This window comes from Bufo gargarizans, chromosome 2 (genome assembly GCF_014858855.1).
Source record: "Bufo gargarizans isolate SCDJY-AF-19 chromosome 2, ASM1485885v1, whole genome shotgun sequence".
Taxonomy (NCBI): Eukaryota; Metazoa; Chordata; class Amphibia; order Anura; family Bufonidae; genus Bufo; species Bufo gargarizans.
The window spans coordinates 135,854,545-135,873,935 of NC_058081.1; the positions used below are offsets into that span (position 1 = coordinate 135,854,545).

At 48.3% G+C, this 19,391-nt stretch overlaps 1 protein-coding gene across 3 annotated transcripts in view; it reads right to left on the minus strand.

Annotated features, from left to right (window-relative positions):
- FANCI (FA complementation group I) overlaps positions 1 to 19,391 on the minus strand; it is a 114,473-nt gene that overhangs the window by 64,952 nt on the left and 30,130 nt on the right. For all 3 annotated transcript variants that reach the window (XM_044279478.1, XM_044279477.1, XM_044279479.1), the window contains 2 exons: positions 18,669 to 18,761; positions 17,305 to 17,441 (listed from right to left, as the gene is read on the minus strand). In XM_044279478.1, coding sequence (XP_044135413.1) covers positions 17,305 to 17,441; positions 18,669 to 18,761 — 230 coding nt within the window. The remainder of the gene's footprint in view (positions 1 to 17,304; positions 17,442 to 18,668; positions 18,762 to 19,391) is intronic.

Below are 19,391 nucleotides of genomic sequence, written 5' to 3' on the forward strand. Positions count from 1 at the left end.
GAGATGAAGAAGGCGGAAGTCGGCCGGCAGCAGCGCGCCGCAGAGCAGCGGAGAAGCTGCAGAAATATACCAGACAGGAGCGCATGGATTCAAGAGAGAGGTGGGGAGACAGAGGGGCAGAAGATTCAGAATATGATAAATCTGAACAGTCCTCTGAAGAGGACATGCAAGAGGAGGAGGGGCAAGCTGATGTGGGACAGTATAAGCATGGTGGCAATGAAGGTGCTGAAATAGGGGCAGAGAAATCTGAGCCCACCTTGAAAGATGTCATGGCAGCGATTGCAGGCTGTAATGCCACACTGAAAAGTTTAAATTTGCAATTTGGCAGCCTAAAAGAAGATTTATCCGTTATACGGCATGACCTGCGTAAAGTGGCGGAACGCACTACTGAGGTTGAGCGCAGAGTGTCGGATCTGGAAGATGGGGCGAGACCCTTAAAGAAAGCTGCTAAGACTGCTGCTAAAAATATTGATGCGCTTTTTGCTAAAACAGACGACTTGGAAAACCGGTCGCGCAGGAATAATATCCGTTTAGTGGGCATGCCGGAAAAAACGGAAGGGGCGAACCCCACTGAATTCATTGAAAAGTGGCTGGCTGAAAAATTTAAAGATAAAGGCCTCTCCTCGCTATATGCCATTGAACGCGCACACAGAGTTCCAACTCGGCCCCTGCCTCCAGGAAGGCCTCCCCGCCCGATAATTGCTAAAGTCCTCCATAAGATCAAATCCAAGTCCCAGGAACGGGATAAGCAAATGCACAATAGTATGAGAAGGGTGGAGGAAGCCTTTGCGTCTAACCCAACAGTAGAAAATAGTACTAAGTATAAAGTTACTCAAGAGGAATTTAGATGCTATATGCTCCAGTTGTCAGAGAGGAAAAGGATGTTTTACAGACATCAGTTTTTTGCTGAAGGGGAAAGGTCAGGTCACATGTTGTCTATGATAGCAAAGGCGCAAAGGGGCTCCTCCTGTATTGCTGCGCTGCTGGATGAAGAGGGTATTCTGAGGCAGGATCCTGGTTTAATCCTCCAGATTCTGGAGCGATTTTACACCTCATTGTATAAGTCTAAACTGACATGTGCAGATTCAGATAGAGAGCTTTTTGACAGAAGCTGCTCTGCCTAAACTGTCGAGAGAAGACTGTGAGTCGCTGGAGGCCCCCATAGAGTTGGAGGAATTACAGGAGGCGGTGAGTTTTATGGCTAATGATAAGGCGCCGGGATTGGATGGTCTCCCTGTGGAGATATATAAGAATTTTGCGGACACTCTACTACCGGAACTGCTTAAAGTGTTTAACTATTCCTTAGAGACAGGTGTATTACCTGCTTCTATGCAGGAAGCTTTAATTGTTGTGCTCCCCAAACAGGGCAAGGACCCGAAATTGCCAGATTCCTATAGGCCTATATCATTATTATCAGTAGATGTTAAAATACTTGCAAAGGTCTTGGCCCGGCGTTTGTCTAAGGTAATATTAAGTGTCATACACCCAGATCAGACTGGTTTCATGCCCCAAAAGTCGACAGCAATAAATATACGAAGGGTGTTTGCTAGCTTGCAAGTGCCGGCGGATAATACGGGTGACAGAGCGATATTTTCCTTGGACGCGGCCAAGGCCTTTGATAGTATAGAGTGGAAATTTCTATGGAGTACGCTGGAACATATGGGTTTTGGGCAAAAGTTCATAGCCTGGGTGAAGGTCTTGTATTCGAGCCCCAAAGCGTGTATTAGGGCGAATGGTGGAGTGTCCGCGAAATTTCAGCTTCAGAGAGGCACTCGGCAGGGATGTCCTCTGTCTCCGTTATTGTTTGCATTGGACATAGAACCACTGGCTGCTACGATAAGGGGCGCTCAGGATATTCAGGGTTTTAGGTATGGTGATCTACAAAATAAAGTGGCTTTATATGCCGATGACACATTATTATTTTTGGGCGATACGACACAGTCATTAGCTGCGGCAATGTTGGTGATAGATAAATTTGGCCATTTATTGGGTTTAACAATTAACTGGCATAAGTCAATGTTGATGCCTATAGATAGTCAACCTACATCGCGGGTGGTAGTTAACCGCAGGATTCCCTGTGAAACTAGGATCAAGTATCTAGGTATTCATATTTCGCCCAAAGCGGGGGATTTTATTGAAATGAATCTTACGCCCCTGCTCCGACAATTTAGGGACAAATCAAAGGCCTGGTGCAAACTGTATTTGTCAGTAGTGAGTAAAGTGAACTTGATCAAAATGATCATGATGCCGCAGCTGCTATATGTTTTACATAATTCGCCGGTGTGGCTGTCTAGGGATAAATTTGATCAAATTAACACTATCTTTAGGGAATTAGTGTTGCGCAAAGGCCAGCCCAGAATAAAATTGGAAACTTTACAATATGCCAAAACGGAAGGAGGTCTGGCGCTTCCAAACCCTTGGATATACTACTTAGCTGCCCAATGCCAACATTTGAAAGGATGGCTTGAACCTGAGACAAAAGACGTGACCAGGCAGATATTGGGGTCGCAGATTTCGGGGAAAGATGTTATGATTTTGTTGGAAGGAGTGGAACCAAAGGCTGCAAAGCTGACTGGATCATTATATCGCACAATGTACGATGCCTGGAATAAAGTGAAGACGCTTAGGGGGATTGGAGGCTTTACGCCTTATACTCCGCTGTGGGGGAATTTAGCGCTGGCGGAATTCAGCTCATTGCAGGTATTCGAGGGGTGGAGGAAAAAGGGAGTGCTAAGACTAGAGCATTTAATGGAGGGAGGAGTTTTTAGGACTTTCAAATCTATTCAAGATCTTTTTGGTATTCCTAAGACCCACTTCTTTAAATACTTGCAACTACGGCATGCATATGATACCACGTTTAAAAATGGCGTACAGGTCTCTCAACGAGATACAGCGCTTCAGATAGCCCTGGTGGGAGGTGGAAAGAAAGGGTTAATTTCCATATTATATAAGCTGCTGTTAGATAAACAGCTTGAACTTCACCCCTTAAACAGAATGCATAAGTGGGAACAGGATGTGGGGGATATGTCTAGGGATCAATGGGCTGATATTTTGGAGGCAATCCCGCTAACCTCCTTGAGTGAGGGGGGTAAGCTGTCACAGCTGTTTATTGTTCACAGAGTGTACAAGACACCGATCTTTCTGTACCGCATAGGGTATAGGTCGGATGACAGATGCCCCAGGTGTTGTGTGGACTCTGCTGATCTAATACATATGCTGTGGAAATGTGCCAGGTTACAGCAGTTCTGGGACGCAGTACTGAAGAGTGTTAGGAAAGCGTACCGGGTGCATATATCAAAAGACCCTAAAGTTTGTATATTAGGATACACCGCAGAACTAAAAACAGATGATGTTAGCAAAGTGGCAATTGGGCCGATTGCTATATGTGGCAAGGAAATTAGTGGCGCAACATTGGATCCAGGCTGAACCGCCAGGGTTTCAAGAATACCTATCCAAGGTTAATACTATGCTTACGTATGAAAAAATTATATTCCAGAAAAGAGGTTGCCCCGCCAAGTATGAGAAATTATGGGATTCCTGGAAGGAACATGTGTCCTCTATTGGCAGTAATGACTAGTTAACCGGCACTGGACTGGGGGGGGGGGGGGGGGGGGGATTATATCAGTTGTATTGTCATCTATTTGTGATTTCCTGATGGTATCTTATAATGTGATATGGAAGTTCCTGTACTTATCTCAAAGGTACATTGATTGGCACTGTCTGTTATTGTATGACATGTACATTTTCTAAATAAAAAAAGATCTGATTAAAAAAAAAAAAAAGAACAATGGGTGGGTGCAGTAGGAGAAGCAGAATTAAACTGAAAACCAAAACAAGAACTGCACACTGCCATAAGACCAAACCAAACCAAGGTCCCAACTGGCAACCCATGGACCCCACATGCCGTACTAAGAACAATGGGTGGGTGCTGTGTCCTCCAATAAATAAAGCGAGAAAGAGATTTTACAGACGAGTTCACAAAAATCTCGTTTTCTCGCTCATATCATTGGGGGACACGGGACCGTGGGACGTCCTAAAGCAGTCCCCGGGGAGGGAAGACAGCATCTCCAAGAAAACAACTCCCTCATAGAAGTCACTACACTGCGGCCTGCAAGACTCTGCGGCCGAGAGCAGCATCCGCCGAGGCCAGAGAAGGCACCCGGTAAAATTTTGTGAAGGTGTGTACGGAGGACCAGGTCGCCGCCTTTCACAGTTGGGATGCAGAAGCGTGGTGTAGGTGAGCCCAAGAAGCCCCGACCACCCTGGTAGAGTGAGCCGTGATCCCAGGAGGAGGTGCCTTGTCCCTGGAGTGATAAGCCTCAGCAATCGCCGACCGAATCCACCGGGAAATCGTCACCTTGGAGGCGGCCAACCCTTTTTTGAGGACCCTCTGGGACGACAAACAAAGCGTCCATATGCCAAAAGGGGGCCACGACTGATAGGTAAGAATTCAAAGCCTGCACCACATCCAGACGATGGAGCAAGACCTCTCTCGGATTAGAAGGCTGCGGACAAAACGAGGACAGAACAATGTCCTCATTAACATGAAAAGCTGATACTACCTTAAGTATAAAAGATGGCATGTGGCAAAACACCACTTTATCCTGATGGAACACCAAGAAGGGCTCCTTGCAAGAAAGAGCCAGTTCTGAAACTCTCCGGATAGATGTGATGGCCGCTAAAAAACCTACTTTCCAGGAGAGCAAGCGAAGAGAGACCTCTCTTTTAGAGGTTCAAACGGGGAGGCCTGGAGAGCACCCAGAACCAAGTACAGGTCCCAAGCATGTAAGGGGGGACGATAAGGGGGCAATGTGTGAGCCACCCCCTGCATAAACGTCTTAATCAGACCTAACCCGGCCAGGGGCCTTTGGAAAAAATTGGACAGGGCCGAGACCTGCCCTTTCAATGAACTAAGTGCCAGACCGAGCTCCAATCCGGACTGCAGAAATGCCAGTACATTAGGAAGGAAAAAACATCTAGGAGAAAGATCGCGCTCCTCACAGAAACGCAGTAAGGACTTCCACTTCCTGTAATAATTCTTGGATGACAAGGGTTTCCTGGCTCTAATCATAGTCCTAATGACCGCATCCGAGAAAACCTTCTGTCTCAAAATGAAGGTTTAAATAGCCACGCCATTAAACATAGCGTATCCAAACTCTGGTGGAAGACTGGACCTTGTGAAAGGTCGGCCCTGAGTGGAAGGGGCCACGGCACGTCCCCTAGAAGATGAATGAGCTCTGAATACCAGGCTCGGCAAGGACAGTCTGGAGGAATCAGGATCGCCTGGATGTTCTTCATCCTGATTCTGCGCAGAATCCAGGGCAGGAGAGGTAAGGGTGGAAAGACGTACAGGAACGAGAAGTCGTCCCATGGCGCCACAAGAGCATCCACACCGTGTGCCTCGGGATCTCTTGCGCGAGAGAAGACGCACGGGAGCTTGCGATTGAGCCTGGATGCCATCAAGTCCATGTCTGGACGTCCCCACCGGAGACAGAGAGCCTTGAAAACCTCCGGATGAGAGACCCCCATCTTCCGCCCACTGTAGAATCTTTGTGGATTCCTTCATCAACGCCAGGCTGTAGGTCCCCCCTTGATGGTTGATATAAGCCACCGCCGTGGCATTGTCCGATTGTACTCGGCTCGGATGGACCTGCAGTAGGGGAGTCCAATGGCGAAGGGATAGATAAATTGCCCGGAGCTCCAAGATGTTGATGGGCAGTTTGGACTCCGATTGAGACCAAACGCCTTGGACCGTCCGGGGGGCTAAGACCGTCCGGGAGGCTAACCCGTGAAGACTGGCGTCGGTTGTAAGAGCCATCCATGAGACTGGGAGAAAGAATTTCCCCATGGCCAGGTGCGCAGGAGCGAACCACCAATCGAGTGCCGACCGTACCTGCCGAGACAGATACACTGACTGCTGGATGTCCATTCTCTTGTCCTGCGGAAGGCGCAGCAATGCCGCACCCGAATCCAGCGTCATGCAGAGGAATCTGATCTGGGTGGAAGGACTGAGGGAGGATTTTCCTCCCGAATCGGGCGAGAGTGTCCAGGGTCATCCGGAGACTTTCCTCGCACTGAGAGATTGACGGACCCTTGATCAGAATGTCGTCCAGATACGGGAGAAGAGTAATGCCCCTGGACCTCAAAAGGCCCAGAAGGGGAGAGAGTACCTTAGTGAACACCTGTGGAGCTGTTACCAGGCCGAATGGATGGGCGACAAATTGGTAATGGCATGACTGAACAGCCAAACGAAGAAACCGCTGGTAAACAGCTGCGATGGGAACGTGCAGGTAGGTGTCCTGAATATCTATGGACGCCATGAATTCTCCTTGGATCAACGAAGCGAAGAGACTCCATCCTGAACCGTTGAATCCGGAGGAAGCGGTTTACCACCTTGAGGTCCAGCACCAGGCAGACTTCGCCTTCTATTTGGGGAACCACACACAGGTTTGAATAGAAACCCGTAAATCTTTCCTCTAGAGGCAACCGGAATTATCACCTCGAGTGTCCAGGTCGCTCGCCAGGTCTCCTGAAAGAGGAGGAGACGACCACCCACCCACGAGGGAGGGGGGGAAGCACCTTCATGTGGGTGGTCTGGCCGCCGAGGCAGCTGCCGGACGGGTGCCAGCGAACCGCCGAAAGGACTGATAAAGGGAGGTTGAAGCTCTGGGATGAAAGGAACGTTTCGTCTTGTGTTGTGGCTCTTCCCAACCGTTGCTTCCAATATGATCTTGTCGAGTCGGGAATCAAAGAGTCGAGACCCGGTAAAAGGAACGCTCGAAAGCGAGCGCTTACAGGAGGAATTCGACTGCCCAGGACAGGACCCTTGCCCAGTCAGGTTCTACACAGTCAGGATGGTCCTGAACTTCTATGGGCTGTGGAGGGGAGGGATGGCTCTGTGCAGGCGCATGACATGCAGAACACAGAGATGTTGCCTGTCCACAAGGGAATTTAACTCTGCACGAAGTGCAGGCATAGTAGGTGGCCCTGCAGGGTGCCTGAGGGGAAGTATTGGCCGGTTCAGACATGAGTGTCACAGTTACTCTAGGCTGGAGGGGGTAGCGCTGTTCCTACCAGAATGTTGGTAACCCAGCTCCTGTGTCACACCAACGCAGAGGAGAGCCGCGAAGAAGAGGGAAAGGACGCTGTCGTGGTGGGAAAGATGGCTCCCTCCACCTCCCCCCGGACACTGGGTCTCCAGGAAATCGGGACATTCAGGACCACATTGATGTATTGGACGCGTGGATCATGCAAGTATTCCTATTGCACAGTGGTTTATGGTTCACCATAATACTCACCTGTCATTGCGCCTTCAGCAGTGGGACTTGATGCACTGTTTTATTTCCTTCTGTCTCCTTACTCGTTGGCTTCATCTGTTCAGATGTGGGTCGCTTTGATTACAGTGAACTCTATGTTTTAGTCAAATTTTTTATTTTTCTTCTGCACACTATGTCACTATTGCTGAATGTACGTTATATGTTGATTACAAGCTAATGAAGGGTGGGAGCAACACCTGCATAGGTATTCCATCTAATTATACTATGTAGGTCCCCGAGACCTTGGCCACTATGTTAGTTGGATCAGACTCCAACGATCATTTATTCACTTCGTAACTTATGTGTCCTAAGTTGTGTTCTTTATGGTTTTGTTCCATCCAGGTGTGGGCTCGTCTTCTAGTAGTGCTAGATGGAGGGGTACTAGGGCATTGGAGTCAAAGAACAGATTGTACCTCTCCTGCGGACAGGGTAGGAGGGGATCCTATAGGGATAGATCAACAATTGCCTCCCTGAAGTTTTTGTCGTGGAATGTAAGGGGATTAGGGGACCCAAAGAAAAGAATAGCAGTATTTTCACACATTCGCTCCTTTAACCCCCTCATTATTGGCTTACAAGAAACTCCCCTTACACCGGAGACTGGGAACAGGCTTAAAAAACCTTGGGTTCAATACCTAGCTAATGCATATGGCAGCTCACACTTCAGAGGGGTCGCTGTATTAGTTCATAGGAGCCTTAGATGGGAGGTGCAACATTCGGTAGTGGATTCAGAGGGGCAATATATATTTTTATTTTTATATGCGTACATCAATTGTGTCCCTTATGTTGTGATTAATGTGTATAATCCGCTGCCTGCCACTACTTCTCTTCTGCAGACTGTGATAGGATTTGTAGCGCAATATCCCAATGTTAGATTGCGCTGCATGGCCGATTTTAATCTGGTAATGCACGATGAGCTGGATAGATTCCACAGGGATGGTGGAGGGAATCGTGGCTCCCCTTCTGACACTGTTTTATCCAGAATAGCTGCGGAGATGGGGTGGTTGGACTTGTGGCGGATCAGACACCCGCTTTTGCAGGAATATTCATGCTTTACCCCAGCTAGAGGAGCTCTTACCAGGATAGACTACATTTTAGGAAATGCCTTAGTGTACACCGATCTTGATGATGTGAGATATGGGCCTCAGGGACCCTCGGACCATGCTCCGGAACTGGTAGAGCTAAAACTGCCTGATGCTGTTAGACAGGGTGGTAAGATGTGCATACTTCCTTTCTGGTTGTCTCTTTTCACCATGACTCACAGGGTTCCAGACCAGCTGATGATGTTTCTGGAGGTGCAGGATGTTGAGACGGATGGTTTGTTGCTCTGGGAGACGATGAAGGCGTACCTGAGAGGTTGCCTTAAGTCGTCTATATCCTACATCAAGAAAGATACGCAGCGCAAAGAGGAGGAACTACACACTAGATGCAAAGAGGCAGAAAGGGCTTTTACAACTTCCCCGACTGAGGAGAACAGGATAGAATGGCTTAACAGAGGCAGATTATATATGGTACACTTGACAGAAAAAAGCAATCAGGCTGGCAAGCTTCTTGCACATCTCGCGCGCAGCAGTAACATGTCCCTCCCGGTTATCAGAATACGGAATGCTGATAGGCTGGTGGTGGAATCAGTGGATGGTATCCTATTGTGCTTCAGGAGCTTCTATACAGACCTGTATGACTCTGCTGTAAATTACACGGGGCGTGAGTTGGATGGATACCTTCTTGAGGTGCCCCATCCTCAGCTGAGTGATCTGGAAAGCGGTGTCTTGGAAGATATTACACTGGAGGAGATTAAGCTAGCGATCACGGACCTCCCTGCTGGGAAAGCACCAGGCCCGGATGGCATTTCCGATAGAAGTCAACTCCAAATATGTTGATATACTAGGTCCGCAACTTCACAAACTATATGTGACCGCTCATTCCTGTGGGTGCTTGCCAGATTCTCTGTATGACGTGGCGTATGATAGTGGTCATCCTAAAGCGAGATTAAAACCAGTTGGAGTGCGGATCATATCGTCCAATCTCACTTTTGAATCTAGATTATAAAATACTCACTAGTATTCTGGCTACTCGCCTAAACAGGGTGGTCACTGCCGTGGTACACAGGGATCAGTCAGGTTTTATACCAGGTAGGTTAATCTCTGATAATATCAGGAGGGCGCAGGTGATTGCACAGATAGGTGCGGCTGAGGGTAATCATTGGGCTTTGGCCTCCCTGGATACTGCCAAAGCCTTCTGGTGGGCATTTCTACTGACTGTGTTGAAGAGCTTTGGTCTAAAATTCATTAGGTGGGTTGAGATATTATACAAAAGACCAAAAGCCAACGTATTAATAAATGGCCATCATTCTGACTCATTCCTGCTGAAGAGAGGCATGAGTGCCCCTTATTGCTTCTGCTATTTGCGGTCGAGCATCTAGCCCTTAGAATCAGGCAGGACCAGATCTACATGGGCATTACCATGGGGGAGAATAAAATTGGGCTTTATGCGGACGATTTGCTCTTATTTATGACCAATCCTGAGGTTGCACTCAGTAGAGCGATTGAGATTATTGAGCAGTTTGGCAAATTCTCGGGGCTGCACATAAATTGGACCAAGTCCGCTATTATGCCCCTTTGGGCCCACATATGGCCGCCGCACTATCACAATCTGCCGGTAGTTGATCGCTTCAAGTATCTAGGAGGAGTAATCTCAAGAGATGCACAAATGTCATACACCCTGAACATAGAACCTCTGGAAGCTCTCTTTGCATACAAATTTAAAACATGGAAATCCCTCCCTCTCTCCATCATGGGAAGACTGAATTTAGTTAAAATGATCTTGCTCCTTAAGGGCTTGTATCTTCTAGCTCACGCCTGCACACCAATATCCAGAGGGTTCTTTGACCGGGTCCACACTATGATTACCTCCTTTGTATGGGGAAAGGCCAGAAGGAAACTCTCTCTTGCTGTACTCCAAAGGCCCAAAATGCAGGGAGATGCTTCCCTACCAGACCTTTTCCTATATTTCTTGGCTGGTCAACTGAAATTCCTGAGGTCTTGGGTGTTGTCAGTTGTACTATCTAATGCTGAAAATTTCCTGCAAGAGTACTTTCACCTGAGCACTCTTTGGCCAGTTTTGGAAAATTCTTACTCCCCTCGCAGTCGTCTCCAGCCTCTGCATAAGCTGGCGCATCAAGTGTGGCAAGCTTTAAAATTGCATATGTATAAGGATCTACCTGATGTCATTCCGCTGTGGGATAATACCGTTTACTCATCTAGAATCGATACAAGGGGCTGATATGTGGAGACTTTACGGGGTTATCACATTGGAAGACTTATATGAGGGTGGGCATTTATGCTTCTTTTCGCAGATTCAGGAGAAATTCAGAGTCCCCCGTAATATGTTTTATAGATGCTTACAATTGAGACATGCCCTACAGGCTCAGTTAAGAGGAGTGGGGCGAGGTATCTCGAAATATCCTTAATCTGTGTGTTGAGATCCCAGGGCCCGAGGGGATCATTTCTGTGCTGTATACACATTTGCTTTGCAACCGCATGACAATGAACCCCCTTGCCATTGAGGATAAGTGGAAGATGTTCATACCTACTCTGACAGAAGATGATTGGAACAAAGCGCTGCTGACTCCGACCAGGGTTTCACCCTCTATCAATAACAGATTGGTTCAGTTGTTTATACTGCACAGAAGTTACCTCACTCCAACCAGGTTACATAAGACACTGGTGCTTGGGGTCTTATCAACTATGGTCCCAGCTACGGTTTCTTTGTGTTCCAAATTGTGCCTACTGGGCTTTCTGGATGAAGAGTCATGGACTCATTATAATAGAATCTTTCTGGAGGAAACTTTATTTTTAGCTAGGAAAGCTATAGAGCTTCGGTGGATGGGAGACAGACCACCATCATTAGGTCAGTGGAAGTCTTTAGTTAACCACGCTGTGCATTTACTTTAGAAACCCCTGTGCATTTAATATTTGATTCACACCTGGAATGTTAATCTTTAATAAAACAAGTTTAAAAAAAGAATAAGAGCAGCCTAACCACAGGGTATTAGTCCTTAAAAGGGCGACCCCATCCGGAACCTCTCTCCCCCCCCATCCGGAACCTGGCCCTGAAAATGGCCATCTATCATTTGAGGGGTGTCATCAAGCCTCTATGTAAGTAGGTGCAGTATATTCACCTTCTGTTACCTCCTGACCCTTACTCTTTAAATTGATGCTGCTATATCAGGAACCTCAAATTGCAAGCTTACTGTTGCTTATTTTTTGCACATATAGCTCAATTTGTGTCTTTTACCCAATTTCATACTGTTCCCCTGATGAGTTTTTCTTAAATTGAAAAGCGAAATGTGCATGTATGGTTTGTTTCAGGGCCAATAATTTAGGTAAAGGTTCCGGACGGGGTCGCCCTTTTAAGGGCGAATGCCCTGTGGTTAGGCTGCTCTTATTCTTAGTGGTTAGGGCTTGCCCGGTAGCCACAGTATAGGGTGACAATAGGGATATATTGCACCCGTCCCCGTTATTTTTTGCAGCATCTTGGATCAATTGGGAAGAATAACTTTGTTCCCCAGGACAACGACAGAGAGCAGAGAGCAGCATCCGCCGAGGCTAAAGAATGCACTTGGTAAAATGTTGTGAAGGTGTGTGAGGAGATCCAAGTCGCCGCCTTACACAATTGAGACGCAGAAGCGTGGTGGAGGTGCGCCCAAGAAGCCCCGACCGCTCTGGTAGAGAGCCTTGATTCCGGGAGGAGGTGCCTTGTCCCTAGAGCGATAGGCCTCGGCAATGGCCGACCTAATCCAACGAGTCACCTTGGAAGCCGCCAAACCTTTATGAGGACCTTCCGAGATTACGAAGACGATGGAGAGAAACCTCCCGTGGATGAGAAGGCTTAGGACAAGATGAGGGCAGAACAACGTCATCGTTAACGTGAAATGCAGATATAACCTTTGGTAGAAAAGACAGCACTGGGCGGAGCACTACCTTATCTTGATGGAACACCAAGAAGGGCTCCCTGCAGGAAACAGCCGCCAGTTCTGACACCCGTCGAATAGATGTAATAGCCACCAAAAACGCCACTTTCCAGGAAAGCAACCAGAGAGAGATTTCTCTCAGAGGTTCGAATGGCGAGGCCGGGAGCAAAACCAGAACTAGGTTCAGGTCCCAAGAGTGCAACGGCGGCCAATAGGGAGGCCAATAGGGAGCCACCCCCTGTATGAAGGTTTTGACCGGACCTAAGACCGCCAGTGTAAGCTGGAAAAAAAAGGAAAGGGCTGAGACCTGCCCCTTCAGAGAACTAAGAGCCAGACCCAGTTCTAATCCGGACTGAAGAAACGCCAGTACAGTAGGCAGGGAGAACCTCCCTGGGAGGAGGAGGACCGTGTTCCTTACAGAAGCGTAGGAAGGACTTCCAAGTCCGATAGTAAATCTTGGAAGAGGAGGGCTTCCTAGCCCTAATCATAGTCCGAACGACCGCATCAGAAAAACCCCTCTGTTTCAACAAGAAGGTTTCAACAGCCACGCTGTTAAACGTAGCGTATGTAAATTCTGATGGAAGACTGGACCCTGTAAGAGCAGGTCGGCCCTGAGTGGAAGGAGCCACGGTGCATCCCCCAGAAGGAGAATGAGCTCAGAGTACCAAGCTCGTCGAGGCCAGTCTAGGGCGATCAGGATTGCCTGGATGCCCTCCATTCTGATTCTGCGCAGGATCCAGGACAGGAGTGGTAAGGGCGGGAACACGTACAGGAACAAGAAGCTGTCCCAGGGTGCCACGAGAGCTTCCACGTCATACGCCACTGAGTCCCTTGCGCGAGACAAGAAGTACGGGAGCTTGCGATTGAGCCTGGACGCCATCAAATCCACTTCCGGACGTCCCCACCGGAGACAGAGAGCCTCGAACACCTCTTGATGGAGAGACCACTCCCCCGGGTCCACCGTCGTCCGGCTGAGAAAGTCTGCCGTCCAATTGTCCACTCCCGGAATGTAGACTACCGAGATCACCGGAACATGGGCTTCCGCCCACTGTAGAATCTTCGCAGACTCCTGCATCACTGCTCGGCTGCGAGCCCCTCCCTGGTGGTTGATATAGGCCACCGCCGTGGCGTTGTCCGACTGTACTCTGACCGGACGACCCTGCAATAGGGGAGTCCAATGGCGAAGGGAGAGGTAGATGGCCCGGAGCTCCAGGATGTTGATGGGCAGTTTGGACTCCGATGGAGACCAAACGCCCTGGACCGTCCGGGTGGCGAAAACCCCACCCCAGCTGTGGAGACTGGCGTCAGTTGTAATGACAGTCCACGTCACAGGGAGAAAGGATTTCCCCGAAGACAGGTGCCGAGCGCACTCGTCGAGATAGACGAATCCTGAGCTCCAGAGAGTCCAGGGATTTGTCCCAGGATGATAAAATGGCCCGCTGAAAACACCTTGTGTGGAATTGGGCGAAAGGGATCGCCTTGAAAGAGGCTACCATCAAGCCCAGCACCCAGCATACAGTTGCGGATAGACGTACTGCGGCGCTGGAGTAGCAGACGCACAGACCTTGTCCAGCGGCAGACGTACCACGGCTGCACCTGAATCTAACGTCATGCCTAGGAACCTGACCTCAGTGGCGGGAGATAGGAAGGACTTCCACAGATTGACTATACACCCGAAGCGGGATAGAGTGCTCACAACGATCTGAAGACATTCCTCGCATTGAGACGCCGTAGGAGCCTTGATCAAGATGTTGTTCAGATACGGGAGAAGAGTAATGCCTCTGGATCGCAGAATGCCCAGAAGGGGGGCGAGTACCTTTGTGAACACTCGCGGAGCTGTCGCCAGACCGAATGGTAGGGCGACAAATTGGTAATGGGCCGAAAGAATGGAAAACCGAAGAAAACGTTGGTGAACGGTTGCGATGGGAATGTGGAGGTAGGCATCCTGGATGTCTATGGATGCCATAAATTCCCCTTGTACCAATGAAGCAACCACAGATAGGAGGGACTCCATCCTGAATCTCTGAATATGGAGGAAGCGGTTCAATAACTTGAGCTCCAGCACTGGGCGCATATCGCCCTCCTTTTTGGGGACCACGAACAGGTTGGAATAAAAACCCGTAAACCTTTCCTCTAAGGGTACCGGCGTCATCACCCCCCATGAGAGAAGGGATTGAACTGCGTGAAAGAATGTCGCAGCTCGAACTGGATCCCTGGCAGACAGAGAGGGAAAAACGGGTGGGGGGTGGGGGATAGACTTGAACTCTATCTTGTAGTCCGAGGAGACAACCTCGAGTGCCCATACGTCTGAAATATGGGTTCGCCAAACCTTCTGAAAAAGGAGGAGACACCCCACCCCCACCCGCAAGGGTGGGAACACAACTTCATGCTGAAGGCTGTTTTCCTGAGGCGGAACGAGGTTGCTGAGCCCACGGACGCCAGGCCTGCTGGGGCTTAAAGGACGGGCCCTTCCATCGGTCTTGAGTGGACTGTCCCGCCCTTGAGGTGGGTGCTGGACGAGTGCCCGAGAACTGACAAAAGGACTGGTAACGGGAGGAGGAAACTCTAGAGTGAAAGGGACGCTTTGTCTTGGGTTGGGGCAGATGGGTGCTTTTCCCACCTGTTGCTTCCGAAATAATCTCATGCAGCCGGGCACCAAAGAGTCGCGACCCAGCAAAGGGAAGGCTCAAGGGTGAGCTCTTAGAGGATGAGTCTGCCTTCCAGACCTTGAGCCATAACTCTCAGCGGATAGATATCGCGAGAGACAAGAACGGGCGACCATCGTCCCAGCATCCAGAGCCGCTACACAGAGATACTTCCCTGCCTGAGAAATTTGGAGCGCTAAAGACTGAAGGTCAGAGGAGGGAAGGTCAGACACTAGGTCTTGGTTCAAACGGAGAGCCCACTCCAAGACCACCTTGGCTACCTATGCAGAGGCGAAGATCGGACGTAATGCCGAACCACTCGCCGCAAAGATAGACTTGGAGAGTGAGTCTATGCGACGGTCTACTGGGTCCTGGAGAGAAGAGCCATCCGCCATCGGAATAGCCGTGTTCTTAGCCAGGCGAGCGACCGATGGGTCCACTTTCGGTGGGGAAGCCCATTTTTCCATGTAATAGCCTGGAAAGGGATAGAGTAGGTCCAGTCGCTTCAGAACAATGAAGCGTAGACCTGGCTGGTCCCAAGCTTTTGCAACAACCACAGAAAAGTCGTTGTGTAATGGGAAAGACTTAGGTGTCTTTCCCATTACTTAGGTGCCTGCCTTGAACGCAGAAATGACACCCCCTGGTGGCTAGTGGAGGGAAGATCCTCCTGAACCTGGAAGGCGTCACGTATAGCTGATATCAGGCTATCTACCATGGATGCAATCTGAGAAGAATGCTCCGGGTCCATTTCTGTATCCGAATCCCCAATCTTACCCTCCGACAGTGCGTCACCTAAGAGGGAGGACGCTTGTGATTGGGTGCCAGGAGGAGGAGGGGATGTTGAGGCGTCAGAGGAGGAACAGTGGCCTGCTCTGGGACGCTTACTAGGAAGTCTGCCTCTGGTTCGTACGCTATGCACGCTGTGGATTGCACCGGTGGCGATTTCTCAACCAAACGACCCAGCAAGTAAAGGGTGGAATGGGAGATTTTAGAGAGGTCTTCCACTGCCTGGGACAGGGATCTTGCCCAGTCAGGTTCCCCATAGCCAGGATGGTCCTGCGCTTCTGTGGGCTGCTGAAGAATAGGGGGGTGGCTCTGTGCAGGTGCATGACATGCAGAACATAGTGGTAGTGACTGGCCACGAGGGAACTTCACTGACCATGAAGTGCAGGTGTAGTAAGTGGTCCTGCAGGGTGCCTGAGGGCATGTGGCCGCCATTAAACATGGCCATGTAAAAGAATGTGGCCGGACCTATTTAACACCCCCCGACAGTGGTCGCTGCGGCTAGAATGGTGCCGCATGCTGCAATATGCGCCCTACTGAAAAAGGTGCCGATGGGGCGATGTGCGGGGTTGAGGGAGACTCTCCCCCATCGCATAATGCATGCGATGCCGCCAGCGGTGGGATTAACCCTTGTTATCCCAAGTGTGGGGAGCCGAGTTGGACGCCAGGAGGGTGGAAACCCTCGCTACCCCCTACAGGTCTGGATGGGAGACATGGAGAGGGAAATATAGTCACCTGTCTTCATCTGTGGTCTTCGCCCTTTAAATCTGTACCAGCAGGGCCACAACACGACCGCTGGCACAAGGCAGCAGGGGTCCGGGCAGATAAGGGCTGGAGATTAGGTAGCCCTCTTGCTGGTGGGAAGAAGGGGAGCGAGTCTGCCCTGGTCCGCTTTGTCTTCTTGGGGAGGCAGGGCGGTGGAATTAGGGACACCGGCCAGCCTCCCAGCGAGACAGAAAAGCCATGTGAATCTGTGCCACATTCAGGAAACCTATAAAAATATATAAAAAAAAAAAAATCAAAAAGCGCCACCCTGCGAAGCAGGGAGGTCTGCCTTCTATGACACTAAGCTAAAAACTGATATGCTCTCTCCAGGCTGGAGGGGGTATAGCCTGCAGTGGAGGAGCTAACAGCTTTCAACCTAGTGTCGCCTCCTAGTGGCAGCAGCAAGCTATACCCACGGTCCTGTGTCCCCCAATGATATGAGTGAGAAAGTTATGTTTTATTAATACAAATGGATTACCCTTATTGTGTATCGATAAAACTATATATTAATCTGCTCAGCTCCGCCTCTATAACATGCTCCCTTCCGCTCAGACACCAATATTTAACCTGACAGGTTCAGTTTAATGCACATTACATAAATTATGCCCTGTACACTAATTTAAAGCATAAAATAAATTAAGTCTAAGTAATCTAAACAGGATTCTGTGTGTCTACAAAAGGTGTTTTTTTTTCTTCACTCAAACGCCACTCAAAAGTGAGTGGATGTAAAACTGCATTAAAAACTACACTGGCATTTACCCAAAAATGTCTCTCTGTCTGAAACTACCCATACAGTGCAAACAGCAACCTTCATTTACTTCCATACCTGTTTTTCACAATTTCAAGGAGCATCGTTGAGACACAGGGCGGCTCTGGCACTAAATCACGTAGAAATTTTGAGCCTTGCTGAAACTGAAAGTCTTTAAAACCTTTCAAAATGGTACTTTTCAGGAAATCAAATACCTGGAGAATGACGAAAAAATAGTAACAGGGAAAAATTGTCAAAAATGTAAAACAAAATCCAGCTCTGCAAATCGACCAATGCTAACATTATCCATAAGAGGAGTTTGTTATTAAATGCGATGAAATGGGAGAAATGCAGGTGCAGACCGGCCATAGACCCTCTCTGCATTAATTAATGCTAGGAGCATCAGGTACTTACGCACTAGGCCTACTGCAGCAAGTGCCCTCCTGAACACAACTGTATCACCGTGGGACAGTAGGAAAGAGATTTTGTTTCATACTGTGGTGAGGGCTGCAGTATTTTGTGCTTCACTGTTGTATTTTGTTCTGCTGGGGCAGTATATTGTACTGCCCTGTGGTATTTGGTGCTGTTGAGGTAGTATTCTCTGCTGCTCTGTGGTATTTGGTTCTGCTGGGGCAGTATACTGTGCTGCTCTGTGGTATTTGGTTCTGCTGGGGCAGTATACTGTGCTGCTCTGTGGTATTTGGTTCTGCTGGGGCAGTATACTGTGCTGCTCTGTGGTATTAGGTTCTGCTGGGGCAGTATATTGTGCTGCACTGTGGTATTTGGTTCTGCTGGGGCAGTATACTGTGCTGCTCTGTGGTATTTGGTTCTGCTGGGGCAGTATACTGTGCTGCTCTGTGGTATTAGGTTCTGCTGGGGCAGTATACTGTGCTGCTCTGTGGTATTAGGTTCTGCTGGGGCAGTATATTGTGCTGCACTGTGGTATTTGGTTCTGCTGGGGCAGTATATTGTACTGCACTGTGGTATTTGGTGCTGTTGAGGTAGTATTCTCTGCTGCTCTGTGGTATTTGGTTCTGCTGGGGCAGTATACTGTGCTGCTCTGTGGTATTAGGTTCTGCTGGGGCAGTATATTATGCTGCACTGTGGTATTTGGTTCTGATGGGGAAGTATATTGTGCTGCACTGTAGTATTTAGGTCTGCTGGGGCAGTATATTGTGCTGCACTGTGGTATTTAGTTCTGCTGGGGCGGTATTTTGTGCTTACACTACAGTATTGCAGGCCAAACCTACTTCTGTTGTCCCTGCCGACTTTTGTTGCCCCACCTTCTGCCAATTTGGACCCATTTACAACATGGGCCCACTTTTAGTTTTTTTTTTTTCTAAGTTCCCAGTCCCTGGAGAAATGTCAAAATCAACATGGATCAAGCAAAAGATTTTCTCATTATCCCATGCAAACAGAATAAGCCTCAATGGATAGATTACCTGTTTCTCAAATCTTTGTATTCTGGACACAGACAACAAGAGTGCAACACTGAAAGGACATAAGAATTTGCTTGAGTCTCCTTGCTGCCCAGCCTATAAAAGGAAACATAAATAACACACACAACATATATTACATAATTAACAATATATGAAACATATTACTTAAGAAAAGCAAATTACTGTATATTTAGAGAGGACCGCCAGCTCCTTTTAAATGTAAATTCTCGTCTTTTATTAGAATTCTACATTTTTCTGTTCCTCTGTTACTCCTCATAGAAATGTACAGATGAAACTCGAAAAATTTGAATATCGTGCAACGTTCATTTATTTCAGTAATGCAACTTAAAAGGTGAAACTAACATATGAGATAGATTTATTACATGCAAAGCGAGATATTTCAAGCCTTTATTTGTTATAATTTGGATGATTATGGCTTACAGCTTATGAAACCCCCAAAGTAACAATCTCAGGTCCCCTTTGCTCAGGGGGTATGGATTAATTAGCTGACTAGAGTGTGATACTTTGAGCCTAGAATATTGAACCTTTTCACAATATTCTAATTTTAAGTTGCATTAATGCAATTCCTTTTAAGTTGCATTACTGAAATAAATGAACTTTTGCACGATATTCTAATTTTTTCGAGTTTCATCTGTATGTATTAAATGGACAACTGAGCAATTCCATTTATTTTAACAATACAGTGTTCCCCTGCACAGTCTGACA